Here is an 18,601-nt window from a genome sequence, read left to right on the forward strand (position 1 = left end):
TGGGACCGCCACTGCTACTGACTTTTTTCAATCTGTAGCGTCTTTCTTGGTCTGCCATATTCGTGCTGTTTTTTGATTGCTATGGTATTGAACAGAGCAGCCTTTTTGGTCTTTATCATACTACTCTCAATAAATAAAGGGAAATGGAGCAAGTTCAAATCGTAACAATCCTTTAAATCTTGATAACTTTTTTTAACTTATACAAATCCTTTGAAACATTAAAGGTTTTGCTACAACGTTTTAATCATTGCAATATCAATGGTTGAACTCACAGAAGACAAAGGGAGAGCCATATTTTCCCGTGAAAGCTTGTTGTCCGAAAATGATTACCATTTGATTAATTACTTGCTGACCACGTAATAGAGCATCGTAACAGTTAACGGATTCATCTCCTACCAGATGCTATTGCCATAATGTCTTGAGTTTCAGGGAAGAGTGGGTGATTTTAAAACATTGCTGTCAGTTTAGAAATATATGACATTTCATCATTTGTATCATTTCATCAAGGACAACTCTGTTTGGAAAACCAACTACCAACTACCCTCATAAATGTGGGGTTGGGAGCGCAAAAAGGTAATCTGTTCCCATTTTTAACCAATGAACCTCCTAACCCACGAGAAGTGTTGAGAATGTTTTTTTTGCAAATATACTAAAGGTTGTAGCAATAAAAGATGTGCATGCAATGAAATGTCCATTAATTGTTCCTCATTGGCCGTTATCCCAGAACTGCTAAGGGAACTTTTTACATGGAATGCCCATTCTGATGAATGAGGAAGATGAAGAATATATAGGCCTACACCGCATTATCACTTCGATAGCCAATATTGAGTCTAATCAACAAGAATTGAATGATGGAGATGTCCTAGATGGTGGTTCTCAGTTCCAGTTCCAGATGGGACCTGTTTCTGGGACAGAAGTCGGACCCTCTCGTCCCAAGTGAGTCAGATCACGAACAATAGTATTAAAAGTCATGGTTTCGGTAGTTGTTATAAATAAACCTGGACAAATGTAGCTGCAAACATAATCTTTTTAATTTTTAGTGTAATAATTATGCCAAAATTACTTGTTTCCATGACAAATATACAAAACTTATTTAAATTTATATACACTATTTTTAACACAATATATACGATGGATATATTATATTATATAGGTTTGTGCTCCAAAACCTGTTTTCTATCCTTATTAATGTAAAACAACAGCAGGCTAATCGATTATATAAATTTATTTTTAAAAAACGTCTGAAAAATCAATTTAGAAAATAATTTTTATCTTATTTTGAGAATATCTTGAAAACTAATGCATATACATAAGAAATGAATATAACCATTCTTGTAGAGAATTTTATCATCTTTCTTTTTATAATTTACATTTTTCCCGTACGATGCACGGTTTTCAGTGTAGAAGTAAAAAACTAAAAAATGGGGTCTTTCCCCCCCTCCCCCCGCTGAAGCAGCAGGGCCAGGGGCGGGGACTTTTGGTATTTTTACCTTCTAACTACCCCGAACACATTCCCGCAGAAAAAAAATTTCCCCCTCTCCATGTCCTCTACAAACCCTTTATTGACTGGACTACTTGTCTTCTTCTCACTTTTAATTTCTGACAACAGCTGGAGTTTCATAACAATATTTGTTTCCCATGTTAATCTTATGGAGAAATGCGAAACTAAAGTGCCCCAGGGCCTCACCCTCTATATATTTCCCTAAAAAGAAAGTTTCCTGCACAACTTACGCTCTTTCCATTGACACCGAGAACATGTATCGGTTCAGTAGTTTCGGAGGAGTAATTGTCACAAAAAACCTGCCTAAATAAGTATAGATATTCCGAACCGCTAACACCTTTGAAGGTGTATATAGTCTACATTATCTTACGCTGGTCGGTACCATGGATATACAACTACAATTTATTTTAGTTTATAACTTTTCTTCTTACTTTGTAGTTTGTAGTTTAAATTTATCTTTATTTGTAGTTATATATCGATGGTCGTTCGTTACCTACTTATTGTAGTACCGAATGGCAATACTCTCACTTTTGGTTTTCGAGAACTGACTTTTTTAAATAATTTATATAATATATTCAAAGTGTCCATGTTTACTGGATCTTGGTTTTATTTACTCAGTTTAATTGATTTTCATTCCAGTGTTTATATGTTTACGCGTATAGCTATTATAGCTAACAAATAATTCATCCCAAAGTTTTCCGATTCATTAGTTCGTTTATTTTTCGATTTTATACTTTAAAATGTATCATTGTATTAATTTTAAAACTTGAATTTTATGTTATGTACAATTTTATGCAAACACATACTAGGGTTAACGTTCCTATATTTTCACTAGAGGGTGTATAGGGAATGCATCTATCTCATCAATGTTCACAAATATAGTGATATTGTTACAGGCAGCATCTATTACAGCCACTCTAAAAATGACGAGTATTCGAATTTTTCAGTTTTAAAGACTTTTTAAACATGGTTACTTAAATTTAATAAATTTTGAAATTTAATAAGGGCTTATTGATGGTAACTAGTCAATCGAACAACTATTATATACTTAAAAAATATATCAAATCCATATATAAATCATTTGCTTCACTAACAAATCATAAGTTGTCTACTAATCTCCGTCTCTCTTGGTGACTGTTAACCACCGATAAATCACCGTCAAAATCAGTTACAATTTCCAAATCATTTTAAATATTCCTTCTTTGAAGCGAGATCTGTACTCGGGGTGAGAATTGATTGCGGGGGTGAGGTAGCGGGGAGGGGGGAGGGGGAGAGGGTGTACAGAGTCACCCGAGCCTACAATCACATTTCCACCCCCGAGTCACTGTCGCGAGCCGCTCACGCAGAAATCTGTGTCAAGGGTAGTCGCAGCGTGCGGAGCGTGTCAGGGGGGTAGGGGGGAGGGTGTAACGTAGTTACCCGCGCTAATCAGGGGTAAACGTTCACGCGGGAACGGGGTGTCATTAGCAGCGATTTTAATTTCGAAGATGAGTCGCGTGATTTGGACGTCACGCGTAGCTAGTGTGAGGTCTCCTTGTGTGTTCTAACGCGTGCTAGTAAAGCTGCATAGGATCATATCATAGGATGAGATTATGAAGTGCGTTCAAATCACAATTACCAATTGAAGTTGGGACGCCACCGGGCGTATTTGGAACCAAAAATTGACGGATGAATAGTATATTATGGAGATGCCTTGGGTTGCTTCTTTCCTGACGAACACTAGCGGTTTATTTAGCCAAGATCATTAATTAACAGCCCAACGATCCGGCACTTTCAAATCATAAAGAATCTACAGATTTTTATATGGATTGATCCGGCTATAGAAATGCAATGGTGACAGTCTCATACAATGCTAACAAAGCTAAGTGCTAATCAGGCTAATTTCAACAATTTTACTGTATTGAACAACGAGCTAGCTGAACTTCTACACACACGTTATTTTAGACACAGATGTGTTTAATATAAGAAATACCAGAATTCCATCAAGACTCCTAAGTGGAAATGATTAATCTATCTCCCTCTTTTTTACTAGTTGACGACAAACCCCTAAGTTATTGAGAGTTACTAAAGAAGACATCTTCAACTAGGAAATAATTATTTATGCAATAAAATAGGCTAAGTGCATTACAGTATTTGCATCATAATCATACTTATCATTTCAAATAAGAGCAATCATTATGAAAATTCTGATTACAGCTGCAGTAAATACATTTTATACACATAAATAAAAAAAATTCATAACACGTTTTTACACCGTCTAACGAAAATAGTAGATGCGCATGCGAGTAGCTATTCTGTACCTCTCAATAGAACACAACTAAATTTACCAATATTTAGTCAAACTTTACTCTTAAAGAACTCCCTTTTCCACAGGAATCTCCAAAAATTCAAGAAACCATATTTTCATTGGGTAATCCCATTATTTACAACTAACATTCTCCCTGATTCTATTGTTGTTGTTTTGAGGGCTTGTCTTTGAAGACTCGCAGGAAACTTTCCTGTACCATCTTTTACAATGGTTTTATTTAATGTTTTTTTTTTTATTTTTTTAAGAGATTAGCTTTTATATGTGATCAATTTTAGTTGGCCTACGATTTCTTCATCGAGGTGTATGCATATTTAGTATATTTAGCCTGTCAAATCATCGTGTAACCAGATAGCACTCAAGTTGGGGAAAGTACAGAGTTTAGTTACTACATTTTTTCGTATCACGCATCCTTAGTTTGAAGGACATGTCCTCCATTGACTTCCTGTCCTCATGACAATTGCCTTGTGTTATCAACAACTGGCCCTTAAGTATCATCGAAATTGGGTTTTACACACAAATCCGTTTCTTTTTCCATTTTCTAATGGGGAGTCAGGTATTTCAAGGGATATGGGATATGGTTAGTGTCTGTGATTGTAACATTTCCTCGCCAATAACGATCTTTCTAAAATATCTCCAGTCCTGTAGTATTGAGACAACTTATTTGTGACACAACTAGTTGTTCTAATCCCTCTAGTCCTGGTTTTGACAGCTGATATTAACTTCTCTCTTGTTCTGAAGTTATGACACACCAGATATTTGCAGCTCTCTTGTTCTGCAATGTTATGACACAGCTAACCAACGCTGAATGACTCACATTGACTGAGGGTGCAAGTATATGAGGCAGAATGATTCGAAATCCGAGCCGAGCCTTGCTTTACGATACAGTGGACGTTTTCTATACTAAATCTGCTCTGACTGTTATACAACTTTAAAAATTAAGTAAATTCTTCAATAGCATATTACTTTGGTGTTATTATAAGAATATAATAAAAATAATTTCCAAATTGTTATGATGTAACTACAGTTGCACTTTATTCTTTACACAACATTAAATATTATACTGCGATATCATACGCGTCATACCCACGCCTAATCGAGGACTCGTGGTCTTTTAATCATAGTTTGAGTTAAAAGTTTAAACAATGATGTTTTTTTTCTAGATAAGTAAGGATTACAAAGGGGATTCTGTGAAAAGTTTTGAAATAAATAAAAAATCAAGTACATTAAATTTACACTTTTACTGTGGGGTACCGTTATAGAAAACAATCTAAGGAAGGCGAACAGAAAAAACCTACTAAAGAAACTTTTACTGCCGTTCGTTGATTGACTCAGTTTTTAATGTGTTTAAAAATGCACTTTTTGCTGTTAGTTTTAAACTAGGGACCCCCTTTCGATTATAAAACACAAAGATTAAAGGATACTTTTCGCCAAGTTCGGCAGTGGAGCCATGCCTCGCTGAGCGCTATGTGTGACTGTGTGAGGGCGTTTCAGCTTTGTGTATGTTCGTTTGTGTGTTTGCGTCGCGACTTGAAGGATGTTTGTCAATAGAGTGAACCAACCGTTTGAAGTGCTCTCTCTCTCTCTGTGTCTGTCTGTCTGTCTGTCTACTCTCCACGCCATATTGATTCTGATACTGTAGTTGTAGCTGGATCCCCCATGCAAGAATGTTATCTCTGCGGGAAGCATTGATTTGACTACGACCGTTTGTCTCAAAAGATACTTTGAAGATGCGGTCTACTGCGTTTTAAGTTGTTATAACTATCGATATAAATCCTTAAAAGTAAAAAATACCTAAAAGTACCAGTCTATTATTAATTATCTAACTAACTTAACGCGACATGATCAACAAACAATGAGGCATGCACAAACAAAACATACGAGGGCGGATGTTTAAATGAGGGCCGTTTTCGCGTATAGATCCGTTGTTCGCTTGTACGCCGCAACAAGCTTATCACCATTAACGGGCATCATTTATGAACGGAATGACTTAAACTTCAGCCCTGTTGCTGTCATGTACGCTTCGCTGTGTGTTTTTGATTTTTTTTACAACTAAACCTCCCGCCGTGTCAGAGGTAAGGTCAGTGATAAGTTCTGAAGTATTCTGCAGCCCTTACAACTGTTAATAGTTACAACGTTAAAGTTGGTTTCAAATTTTAGCTGTCACTGTACATGGACGATTACCCTAGTTCTCCAAGACGTGAGATCACTAGAGGAAGTAGCCTGCAGTCCGGAAGTCAATAGTAAACAGTTGGTTTCCAATTTTAGCTGTCACTGTACATGGACGATTACCCTAGTTCTCCAAGACGTGAGATCACTAGAGGAAGTAGCCTACAGTCCAGAAGTCAATAGTAAACAGTTGGTTTCCAATTTTAGCTGTCACTGTACATGGACGATTACCCTAGTTCTCCAAGACGTGAGATCACTAGAGGAAGTAGCCTGCAGTCCGGAAGTCAATAGTAAACAGTTGGTTTCCAATTTTAGCTGTCACTGTACATGGACGATTACCCTAGTTCTCCAAGACGTGGGATCACTAGAGGAAGTAGCCTACAGTCCAGAAGTCAATAGTAAACAGTTGGTTTCCAATTTTAGCTGTCACTGTACATGGACGATTACCCTAGTTCTCCAAGACGTGAGATCACTAGAGGAAGTAGCCTACAGTCCGGAAGTCAATAGTAAACAGTTGGTTTCCAATTTTAGCTGTCACTGTACATGGACGATTACCCTAGTTCTCCAAGACGTGGGATCACTAGAGGAAGTAGCCTACAGTCCAGAAGTCAATAGTAAACAGTTGGTTTCCAATTTGTAGCTGTCACTGTACATGGACGATTACCCTAGTTCTCCAAGACGTGGGATCACTAGAGGAAGTAGCCTACAGTCCGGAAGTCAATAGTAAACAGTTGGTTTCCAATTTGTAGCTGTCACTGTACATGGACGATTACCCTAGTTCTCCAAGACGTGGGATCACTAGAGGAAGTAGCCTACAGTCCGGAAGTCAATAGTAAACAGTTGGTATCCATGGCGACGCCACCTCGCGTATTATAAGCGATCTCGCCACATTTCACTTTCTCATCCCCCCTCTTCCAACGCCTCAAGCTTCGTCGCCATTTTATAAAATAATCCCTCTCCTGTTTCCATAATGTCTACCAAACTTGATGAATGTTTTCTTGTGCCGGCAGTTAATTTAATTACGTTATTCTGCTTGTTTATAGCCCTGTTTTTGACACTTTCTTTCCCATGTTATATGCTTTTATTTACTAAAAGTTCTCCCTCGTCTAACTTTTGTTTCGCAAAGTGTAGCACTGAGCATGTTTTATATGGAATACTTTAATTACAAAGAATCGTGTTAATAATGTTAAATGATACCTTTGAATACATAGGTATACTTAAAATTTCTTTACACACGTGTTCACCTTTGTCAGCATTAAAATAAAATACAGTGTATTTTACGTTAGACCAATAATGCACACTGTTCATTGTTCATCTTCTTATATTTGTATTCACATTACATTACATAATTCACACTTTACATAATGGTTCTACAGTAGTATCTACATTACTTGGTGGTACTCACAGAGGGTATGTTGTCGTTGGTACACACCGCCTCCGCTAGCAGTCTGTCCCGGATCTCCCAGGCGAAGATGGACGGACACTCCCTCTTGTACTGCGAGATCTTGGACACCACCTCGGCCGTGGCCACCCGAGGCTTGGAGCCGCCGATGGCTCGGGGTCTGATGGAGCCGGTCTCGTAGTACCTGTAGTGATGCGGTACACGGGTTATAATGCAGTTCCAATATAGTGGACATTGTATTAGTATACATCGTAGTGTATAGACTGGGTAATGAGATTTGTTACATAACTAAATCAAAACACATCGTGTTTAGGTTTGATTCTTGAGAAAGTAGCTATTTATATCTACCTACGTAATTAATATTACTGTGAAATTACTATACCACAAAAATTATTATCGATTTATAACAACAAATACATTTTATTTTTATACCAATTTATAGGGGCAAATTAGAGACGTATAGTGATGCACAGGGGTGGCCCAGAACAGAAAGGATGATTGGCTTTGTAAACAATATAATTAAAGGTTGAATGTATTTCTTGATCACAGCTGTGAATTAAAAGGAGGCCATGATAGATAAACCATAAGTTTGAAATGTTAAAGTTCAATTCTGGACCAAGTTTCCATACAGTGTGTCACCGTGTTGCAGATCAATTCAACTCTTCAAGAAGGTAAAAAAAGGTTTAAAGAGGTTCAAGAAGGATTATTAAATATAAGAAGGTCGAATTTAGAAAGAACGAAGTCTAGGGTTTGGACAGAAAAGCATTTCACTTTATTATCAGTGTTATTTAGTCATTATAAAATATGTTTACGAATTATATAAAAGAAGAGGTTATACTTCTTAAAAATGTTTAACATTCCCTGTATATTTTCGTAAAGTTTTACCCTGCCTGTGAAGAACTAACATTAGTGGTACTGTAGTCTATTTACTACCAAGCAATCTCTACGTACATATATTTTAATATAATTTACTCAACTGTACCTTGAAACAGGAAACGACGAAAACTTAGATAACAGATTCTTAGAAAATATAAAATTCACATTAAAAAAAGTTAGCAAAAATTCTTTCCTGGGTATATGGTATTTAACTGGATATAATTTGGTCTTTCATGTGAAATTCGGTATACTATTTTCTCCACAGAATTTAATTGAAGCAAATTACCAAAAGTGAAATACTAAACAAGTTCAACAATATCAATATATCACTTCTATATATCTGTCAACTAACAGCACGCGTCACCACATTATGAGTATCATTGTAACCGATCAGCTGATAAACGATTCCGCGCGATTTCCTCCGCTACCTCACTACTACACAGAACACATTACACACTACCACTACACTAGCTACTAGCGAGCGATATCTATCGCACAACGTAGATAACTACCAGCGCCGCCGCGGTTACTCGGCCGCACGCAAAACCAGACTGAAATTTGAATTATTGAGCCGATTGTGTTTTTGATGGTGTTTGTAAATCGGGCGGAATAATCGGATGGACGGGCGAGCGGCCGTGATATGTGACTGGCCTTGACTATAGAACCTTGGTGAGTGTGGACGGTCAGGCGAGTATTTTATATTGTCTTGTAGGGATATGGAGGTTAGAGAGCTTTACTAATTCCTCTACAATGTGCATATAAATACTTGTATTTTGTTGATGGAGAGTTTACGTTATTTAAAGGGTCGTTGCGAATTTTATACAGCGCTGACTGCCAACACAAGGTATGATTACTAAAAAGTCTTTGAATTTGGAACAACAGTGGTAATAACAAAACAATATACAAAATTAAATTAACATGGTTAACATTTAAAAAGGCGTTTAACCAGCTACAATGTTAAAAACTTTTCTTAATGTTACCTATGTTGATGTATATTTACTATAGCCAATATTTTGTTCAAATAGAACATAGCTTGATCTTAGCAAAAGAAATGTAAAATGTTCAAGTGGCTCGTTAAAAACTTTTCTTAATGTTATCCACGTTATTGTCTATGTACTATTGCCACTATTTTGTTCAAATTGAACATACAGTAGTAGGATGTAAGCATATTGGTTAGAGAGTTAAGTTATAATTTCTATAAAGTTATATTTTCTATAATACGTTTCGATTGTATGATAATACTAATCTATTGATCACAGTAAGTCGTCCATTTGCAATTTTATAGTAACGATTCTGTAATATGTAAAATCACTTTGAAATTTCTGACTTTATATAATTTCAAAAGATGATTTTCGGACTTTTTTGGAAGATAGTAAACATGTTGCAACCAACAAAATTAAGCCAGTTTTGTCCTCATCAAAGTGGAACCTTAACTTTGATTCTACCTTAAGTGTAGCCTTCGCAAACACCGTTTTCCCCAAACCCTAGCGTGTCCACGGAGCGTCAGGGGTAGAGGGGAGCCTTAAGTTTCCATGGGATAGGGAATCGGTTTATGTGACAGAACTCAGTAACTGGTTCATTTCCATTCTAAAACTTTCCTCAACTTTAACACGACGACAGCTTGTCTAATATTCTCTACAGTCAAGTAACTAGTTTGACGTACCTGCCGAGTATCTTGGAGACGCAGCCGTTGGAGACCTGCAGTATCCGGGAGATGTCGCAGGGCCTGGCTCCACTGTGGGCTAGCTCCACTATCTTCTGGCGAGTAGAGTCGGGTAAGGGACGTCCACTGACAAACACCCCACCTAGCTGGTTCACACCGCTATGACCTGCGTCGTCATGCTCGTCATGCCACTTACATACATGCCACAGATAGCTGCTGGATCGCGGCGTGTAGTGTGTAGTGTGTGGTGGAATAGTGTTATAAGTTTAACTAGTTTAGTAATGACTTCCCAATAGTAATAATGTCATCCCTTGTATCAAGTGACTTTTGAGGCACAAGCTCTAGTTTAACTTGTATTACGAGCGAGGGCTTGAAAGACGCAATTGGAAAGTGTACTGATGGATAATTTTTTTTGTCATACTGCACTAACCTCTAAGTATACTAATGAAAACAGAGTAATATTTGTTTGCCTTTTTAAAAGGCACAAACAAAATGGATTCAATTTTTTTTCGCATACAAATGAATGTCTGTTATTCAAGGATTCTTCCAATGTACGGGTGCGAAAAAGAAACAGCTGATGTCATCGCCTCAAGCTGATTTTTACTTTAGGGGTGAAACGAACTACAGTACTTTAGCCCCCTTCCTCGCACTAGTTGCTGCATTATAGTCTCAATATATTTTTATGGTTGCAGTAAGGTAATTTTTTATGTTGTCCTTTTACTAAGGCCAGAAAACAAGAAGGAAATGCAGTATAATAGTGATTTTGAATCTTTAAAGATAACCCCAAAAGTGTCAGGTCAGGTGTTTCGTTATTGAATTGTTGTGATTTGGAAGTGGATGAATAAATATGCTGATTTATCAAATGTTAATTTTAATGTATACTTGGTTTACTCTGATTGTTTTTTAAGGCTCAATATTTACAAATTCTTATATTAAACTTAACATTTAACAGGACAAATTTAATTCTTTATATATAAAAGGATATATCAAGGCTTAAGCAAAATAACTGTTTTAAACGTTGTGCAATCTTTTTACGCAAATCAAAATTAAGCTATTGTAATTTGTATTTAATAATTTTATGATAATGTAATTCTGTGAAAATAAATTAGTTTTAGGAAAATTAGACTATTAGAAGAATAATAAGCTACTTTATTTACACTGTACTTAATCTTTCCACAAAACTTCCATACTTTTAAGGTAAAAACGTTGTAAATAAAAAAGTTACCAAACGCAATATCTTTGGCAACGTTTGTTCCTAAATATATTTTGTTGTACATTGCTATCAGCTAACAATGAGTGTATACATGTTGGTGTTGAGTATATAAGAAATTGTAGTTTACTAGAACAGCGATCCAGTAGCTATCATATATTGTTAGGGGAAAGATGGGGATTGAGAAGTGTGAAAAATTGGGGTGAATCGATTGTATATATAATGTGAGGGTCGTACACAAAGCAAAGGAAGAGTACAATATACAGGGATTGTGGAGCAGAGAGACCAGGCAGTGTTTGTCTGGGTTTTGAGAACAAAACTTAACAATCAAGGGTCAATATTTAAAATACTTCAATAACATAATAAATATCAGGTTTATAATCAGTTGAAATACGTTTAGTGTATATTTCTAGGTGGTTGATATTAAATGAGGCGAATATCTTAAATGCAATCCTACAAATTTTATCTGATTGAAATCAGGACAAATGTTATGCTCACGGTAGTAAATGTAAGAGATAAATAATGTTATTTAGAAAAATCATGTATCCTATACATGGCCGTTAATTGTTTTGTTCACACGAGCCTTTACTCGTACGTAGAGTTGAGGGATATTAAACAATTCTTTCAATAAACAAACAGATATTCGAAACCCATACCAACGTCTACAAACATCACGACGTACATAATACAGCACATTTACCATTCGTTAACAGTGTTAATACGATAATTAACATCAGGATCATATCCTGAATCTTTCCAACCCATATTAATCATAAAATACCAACATTTTCTAAACCTACAACTGCTTGACACGCCCCAGTCAGTATCCGACTTTTATAATCCAATACATCGATTAATCCAATAACGACTCCTTTTCCAAACAACGACCGGATCTTGTCCGGAATTCCATTTAACCCCAATTAATTCCATGACCAACGTAGACATGTGCTGCGTCAGACAATGCAGGATTATCGCGAGCCCGTGTCGGATTTGGGGCTTATTTCGAGGGGGGGGGGGGTGGCCCCGAGTAGCCTTCTCCCTATAATTGAATCCCCCTTCCCCTGAGCGCTTCCCCCGTCTTGTTTAACTAAACACCGAGTCTTTACATTCGATAACAACGCGTCTCTATTACTACTTGTTAACACTCTCCCCACCGATAACGGCAAGTGACGATTGATCTCCCTTCATGGTTGATCGAGTTGTTAAATACCTACCTAGGGACTGTTAAGTAGATTTCGATAAAACATTTTACTTAAATTCATAATTTCATCATGATTTAATATATTTGCAGTAAACTCAACCTATATTTTATATTTGAGGTTTTTTATATATTTTAAACATGTTAGAATACCATAATCCGGAACAGTATGAACTAAACTAATAAGTTTTTCTGTATAATATTAACGGTTGGTAGTACTTGGCAGTATTACGTTTACGTTATTAACGGTTGGTAGTATTTGGCAGTATTACTTTTATGTTATTAACGGTTGGTAGTACTTGACAGTATTACGTTTATGTTGTTATCGGTTGGTAGTACACTTAGCAGTATTACGTTTATAATATTAACGGTTGGTAGTACAAGGAAGTATTACGTTTATGTTATTCAAAAGATTATTGCAGACATTTTTCATAATTTTATTACCAAGAAAACAAGTTTCAAGACGTTTCCAGCTTTGTCATGTTTGTTTACGAATTTGGTAATGTTCTTGGTTCCTTCCCACCTGTTCACGGAATAGGATTAGCTCCCGTATGGTTGTGAAACTGATGTTAAAAAATACTTTTACATACTAAAATTATAATTGTCAAAGTTAATCTCTATTCTTTACCTTGATACATACGGATAACGTGTCCACAATAATCTTGTAAATAGTTAACCATGTTTTATTTATGTTGCAAAAATGATTAAATAAAATTGCCTTTCTATTTATATAAATAATTCTGTCGGTTATTGGGTGGTGGAAGTGGGGTGTGTACAAGGGAATAGGTAAATGCGTGTACAGGAGAATTGAACTTAATGTTAAACTTAAATTAGTGACCAGAGAGGAGAGAAGTGTTGTACAGCAAACATTCGAAAATTTCAGTAAGCAAAACATTTTCCAATTTATACATAGTTGTGGGGAAACAAGAAATTTTCATTTCTATAGTGGTTTTAATCCAATCTTTTGAGTTCGGAAAATAAAGAGTTCACAATGGTACAATGAAGTGTATGTAGTGGGTGTTTGTCTGTAGAACACTTCCCTCTGGTCGGAACCAAGGTCAAAGGTGATAATATCACTAGTCAGAGCGGTGTGATGCGAGCTAAATGAGATGAGCCACTGGACATGACCTCCCGGGAGCCAGAGCTGGACCTACCACTGGTGTGCGGGGGACGTTCCTCCTCTATAGGGGAGTGGACAAGGTAGTGGAGTGGAAACCTCACTATTACAACCGAATAAAGAAAATATATTATTGTTTCCGAGTTAATCCAAGTTTTACATCGCATACCTGTTTCAATAAAATATTTGCTTTCAAACTCGTCTAGCCTTCACTAATGTTGAGTTAACACAACAATTCTGACAACCGTTGCATTTAAATATGGATAAAAGATACGTTTGACGTTGAAAGATATTTATGCCACAATTTTGTAAATAAGTCTATAAGGTATTCGGTACATTGTTACAGTTTATCCATAACGATAATTTATTCCAAATTTTGCCAAGTAAAACCTGGATAAGATGTTGGTTACACTGTATTGGCACAGATCATTCGGTTTGTTTACTTTAAAATTAGTGTTGAACCTTAAAATTTATTTCCTCCCCTTTTTGTTAGTAAATGAATGAGTATTATGACTAATATCCGAATATGATTTATCCACATATTTTTTTGGCAGATTAAAGTGGCGAAGATTATCTTGAGTTACTAATGGTTCGAAAAATGATTACATAATTTACGCATGACAATTAAATAGAATAATTGATCCAAATATTTATCTTATAGAACACCAAAAACCCTTTAAAATGCTATAACGAATGTTATGATTTTTAAAGGCATTGGGTCGGTAAAGGAATGTAGGAGGAAAGTGCCCTCAGATTGGGCGGGTCGGGCCCTGGCTCCGAAAAAGAACAACTCCTTAAAGTGAGTGAACAACTAAGAACCGTTCACCTGACGTACCCTCAGAGATGTAGTTCAGTCCTAGAACACAAAACCAGACAACGAATACAACGAGCCATTGCTACTAGTACATAGGAAACAATTCAGGTCAAAGCACAACTTTGAGGTACACTTTGTTGCATCATAAATAAATACTATATCAATAATCCTGAAATGAGAGTTTCATGGTTTTTCTTATAAAGAAGACATTTAATATGTCAGTTGACGAGCTAGATTAAGAAAAAATACCCGTTGTTTAGCTGTGCGCTGTCTTGCGAAGTATGGACATTACTACATTACTCAATACAGGGTTTAAGTTTAACAGTACATACTTACTAAGTGTATGGAGCAAAAACGTAACGGTTTATTTGATGACTGAATGATCTTAAATCCAAATGAAAATCTCTCTACCACTACTGTAAATCCAAATCCATGAAAAAAAAACTTATACAATGCCTCTGGAATGGGAAAAATTCACACGTTACTTTAAAAATATTCGGAGGAAACGCTAAGAAATTCCAAAGTGAAATATCTCAAAAGCCGTCCTCTAATAAAGAAGGGTGTCTCCCGCGAAGTCATACGCACGGGGCGGGGAGCATTTCACAGCCGCGGGAAATAAAATTTACTACTCGGATTGTGAAAGCTTAAAAGTGCTTTTAAGCACAATAAAAGTTGACAGTGAGGACTGGGGGGAGAGTAGGGGTGCGATAAGTCGGAGAGGAAGATAAAATATTGGTATCTCGGAGAAAGAAGACTCGACGGGGTCTGTAGAGAAGGATGGAGTTAGTGAGAGAGATAGGCTAGGTTGTGCATTAGTGGGAGTGAGAGAGTGATATCTGAGAGAGACGGTATTTATTGGTATTTCTGCAGAGCGAGAAGGACGGATCCACTGGTTAGAGAGAGAGCGAAGTGTTGCATCCATTTTCACCGCCCACATTTCCGGAGGAGGGGGAGGGGGGCGTCTTCACTTTCACGGTGGTGAGCAGCGCCGCGACGTCTTGGGTGGCACAACTTAGCGTCGTGACGATCCACAGCTGATCAGCTGATCACTGATCACGTGCTGTTCTGTATCACTTATTGTAATGTCATTCAAGGGTGTACCTGTGACGCACGTGACGTAAACTTAGCGTCGTGACGACCCACAGCTGATCAGCTGATCACTGATCACGTGCTGTTCTGTATCACTTATTGTAATGTCATTCAAGGGTGTACCTGTGACGCACTTAACGTAAACTTAGCGTCGTGACGATCCACAGCTGATCAGCTGATCACTGATCACGTGCTGTTCTGTATCACTTATTGTAATGTCATTCAAGGATGTACCTGTGACGCACTTAACGTAAACTTAGCGTCGTGACGATCCACAGCTGATCAGCTGATCACTGATCACGTGCTGTTCTGTATCACTTATTGTAATGTCATTCAAGGATGTACCTGTGACGCACTTAACGTAAACTTAGCGTCGTGACGATCCACAGCTGATCAGCTGATCACTGATCACGTGCTGTTCTGTATCACTTATTGTAATGTCATTCAAGGATGTACCTTTGACGCACTTAACGTAAACTTAGCGTCGTGACGATCCACAGCTGATCAGCTGATCACTGATCACGTGCTGTTCTGTATCACTTATTGTAATGTCATTCAAGGATGTACCTGTGACGCACTTAACGTAAACTTAGCGTCGTGACGATCCACAGCTGATCAGCTGATCACGTGCTGTTCTGTATCACTTATTGTAATGTCATTCAAGGATGTACCTGTGACGCACTTAACGTAAACTTAGCGTCGTGACGATCCACAGCTGATCAGCTGATCACTGATCACGTGCTGTTCTGTATCACTTATTGTAATGTCATTCAAGGATGTACCTGTGACGCACTTAACGTAAACTTAGCGTCGTGACGATCCACAGCTGATCAGCTGATCACGTGCTGTTCTGTATCACTTATTGTAATGTCATTCAAGGATGTACCTGTGACGCACTTGACGTTGCAAGATGTTTTGCTATTGTCTCACATAACAAATGGTAATTGTTAAACAGTTTAGTATTCGATAATCTGTCTCTGTGTCTATGTTTGCTTTTATTCCAGTTAGAATTAGCGAAGCGAAATTTTGACAGTCTCCGATTATGGATTTTTAAATGTTAAGAATGAATAAACCAATACAAGTTATGAAGCGCGATCGGGTTTGCAAGAATGTTCGAAATAATTTAATCCAAACTGGATACTTATAAGCGATTAAAATTATTTTTGTCAAAATCACAAACCTTAGACTACGATTTTGTTTAAAAAAAGTATTGAGACGTAGAGGATTTAGATGAGTGAAACCAATAGAAATCTGTCAATATGCCTACCAACGTAATATTTACGGTTATTTTTACCCCTAATTGGGTGGTACCATTTTGTTTTGGGTTAAAATGGCCAATAAAATACAAAATATTAGTATAAATCGTTTGGCCCGTTTTTAAATAAAGTAACGCCTTATGATACCATGGATTAGTATCCATATAGCAAATTTCATCAAAATGTGCTCGCTGGTGTACGTAACTTTGTTTGTACACATCCAAACCAACAGACGTCACTTAGAAAACCACAGCCGGTAATTTAAATCAAGATCAGTGTTTTTTTCAACAAAGTAAAGCGTGCCAATTTTCAACCAATATACAACCTTTAATACTCCACACGATGAACGTAAATCCAATCAAGAGTTTAACAGAAATTAATACTCACTTCCTGAACCCCACGATTATAAAGCATACCACATACCTCTCTGGCTCGGATGATCTCTACGACAAAACGCACATATCAGTATGAATGGCTGCAGAGCGTGTTAACAAGACGCCGACGAGATAATTTGCGACTGCGAGGGGATGTTTACCCCAGCGGGGGCACAGCTCGGTCAAAACAGTGTGAATGGACCGGTGGATTGAGACTTCACCTGGGCCAGGACCGGGCTAAACGCATTACACGGCCCGCCGACGTCAAAGGAACCGCGGGCCTTGTACACAATACGGCAAATATCTAACATCTTCTGGCTGCTACTGGGTACGAGCTGCCGCCGAGCGATAGCACAGGTGGAGGTCTCGCGATATAACAAGAGAGATAGTAGAAAATGCAACAGATACTGAGAAACCCGTACTAAGAACAAAAATGGCCAAATGAATTGCATGACGTAGTAAAAATTAAGAGGTTAATATCATCAAGTATAAATATGGTAAAAAAATATTTTACAAAGAACAAGTAAGGAGAGAAACAGTATAGAGTAGGAATTGAAATTGAAAAAGCGCAGAAACGACAAGTAAAGTAGCATAAGAAAATGGCTATGGAATGGAAGTAGTATAGTAGTATCGAAAAATGACAAGTAAAATAGTACTAGTATGAATTGGTAAGGGAGGTAGCTTGCAGAGCAACAACATTAAACGAATGACGAGAGAAATAGTACAAAGTAGAAATATAACATGATAAATAAAGTAAATTTAAAATATGGTCAATATATTCTTTGGAAAATTTGCAATTTGATTCAGCACACAAACATAATTTTATGAACTTAATAGATCAATGCTAAATAAACCAAAATGAAGCAAATGAACCAAAAGTCCTTATAGTTCTAATAGTACCCACACAACAAATCTCGTTATATAAGACTACAAAATTAGTTGAAGAAGTCTCAATCCAACCCCAAGGATATAAACTGCCAAGAGGTATTTTATGCGATCAATAACTTACAGCTGTATCCATAGTGCTCCGAAATGTCAATTGGTCCTTTAAACAGGAACACCTTAATAAACGTTCAAAGCCGCCGCGCTAGCGACCCGTGACAGCCTTTAGAAAACCAAAACCCTCACAAAACATCTCCACACTACACATGGATCTCTGGATGGTCCATTCAACCTCAGACAGGGCTTTGTGGACGATCTTGTGATTGTTACAATAAGTGATTTATTGGATGTTTCAGTTCAGCGTTTAGGGCATTCTACAATTTGTAGTTTTCACTATAGATTCGCCATTTTCAGAGCCTCTTAAAGTAGCTATGGACGAAATGTAATTGAATGAATTTTTTACCGTTACTAAGTGAAAACTAGCATACATCGTATTTTTTATGTTTGTACTAAAATAAAACGCTTGAATAAAGTGCAAAGGAAAGCAATTACTTGAAAAGGATCTTGTGTAAAATATGATCCCTAAGATTTGAATAAAAATTATACATTGTGTGGACATTAGTTTGGGAAAATATTGATTGTTATTACGATTGTTTTGTTTATGATTGAAACCGTACAATAGACTTTGGAAAAATTACATTGTGTATACTCCATACTTTTTTTAAAGAGTTAAAAAAAACACTTC

General features: G+C 37.0%; 1 protein-coding gene across 4 annotated transcripts in view; it reads right to left on the minus strand.

Annotated features, from left to right (window-relative positions):
- Positions 1 to 18,601, minus strand: part of LOC128985850 (paired box protein Pax-6-like) — an 86,686-nt gene that overhangs the window by 51,418 nt on the left and 16,667 nt on the right. For 2 of the 4 annotated variants that reach the window (XM_054405791.1, XM_054405790.1), the window contains exons 3-5: positions 14,277 to 14,297; positions 9,917 to 10,082; positions 7,381 to 7,561 (exon numbers count right to left, since the gene is read on the minus strand). In XM_054405791.1, the coding sequence (XP_054261766.1) occupies positions 7,381 to 7,561; positions 9,917 to 10,082; positions 14,277 to 14,297 (368 nt within the window). The remainder of the gene's footprint in view (positions 1 to 7,380; positions 7,562 to 9,916; positions 10,083 to 14,276; positions 14,298 to 18,601) is intronic. The other 2 variants (XM_054405793.1, XM_054405792.1) reach the window with 1 other exon arrangement.

The sequence above is a fragment of the Macrosteles quadrilineatus genome, unplaced genomic scaffold, assembly GCF_028750875.1.
Source record: "Macrosteles quadrilineatus isolate MER2022 unplaced genomic scaffold, UCM_ALF_1.0 Scaffold_2__2_contigs__length_208266976, whole genome shotgun sequence".
Lineage (NCBI taxonomy): Eukaryota > Metazoa > Arthropoda > Insecta > Hemiptera > Cicadellidae > Macrosteles > Macrosteles quadrilineatus.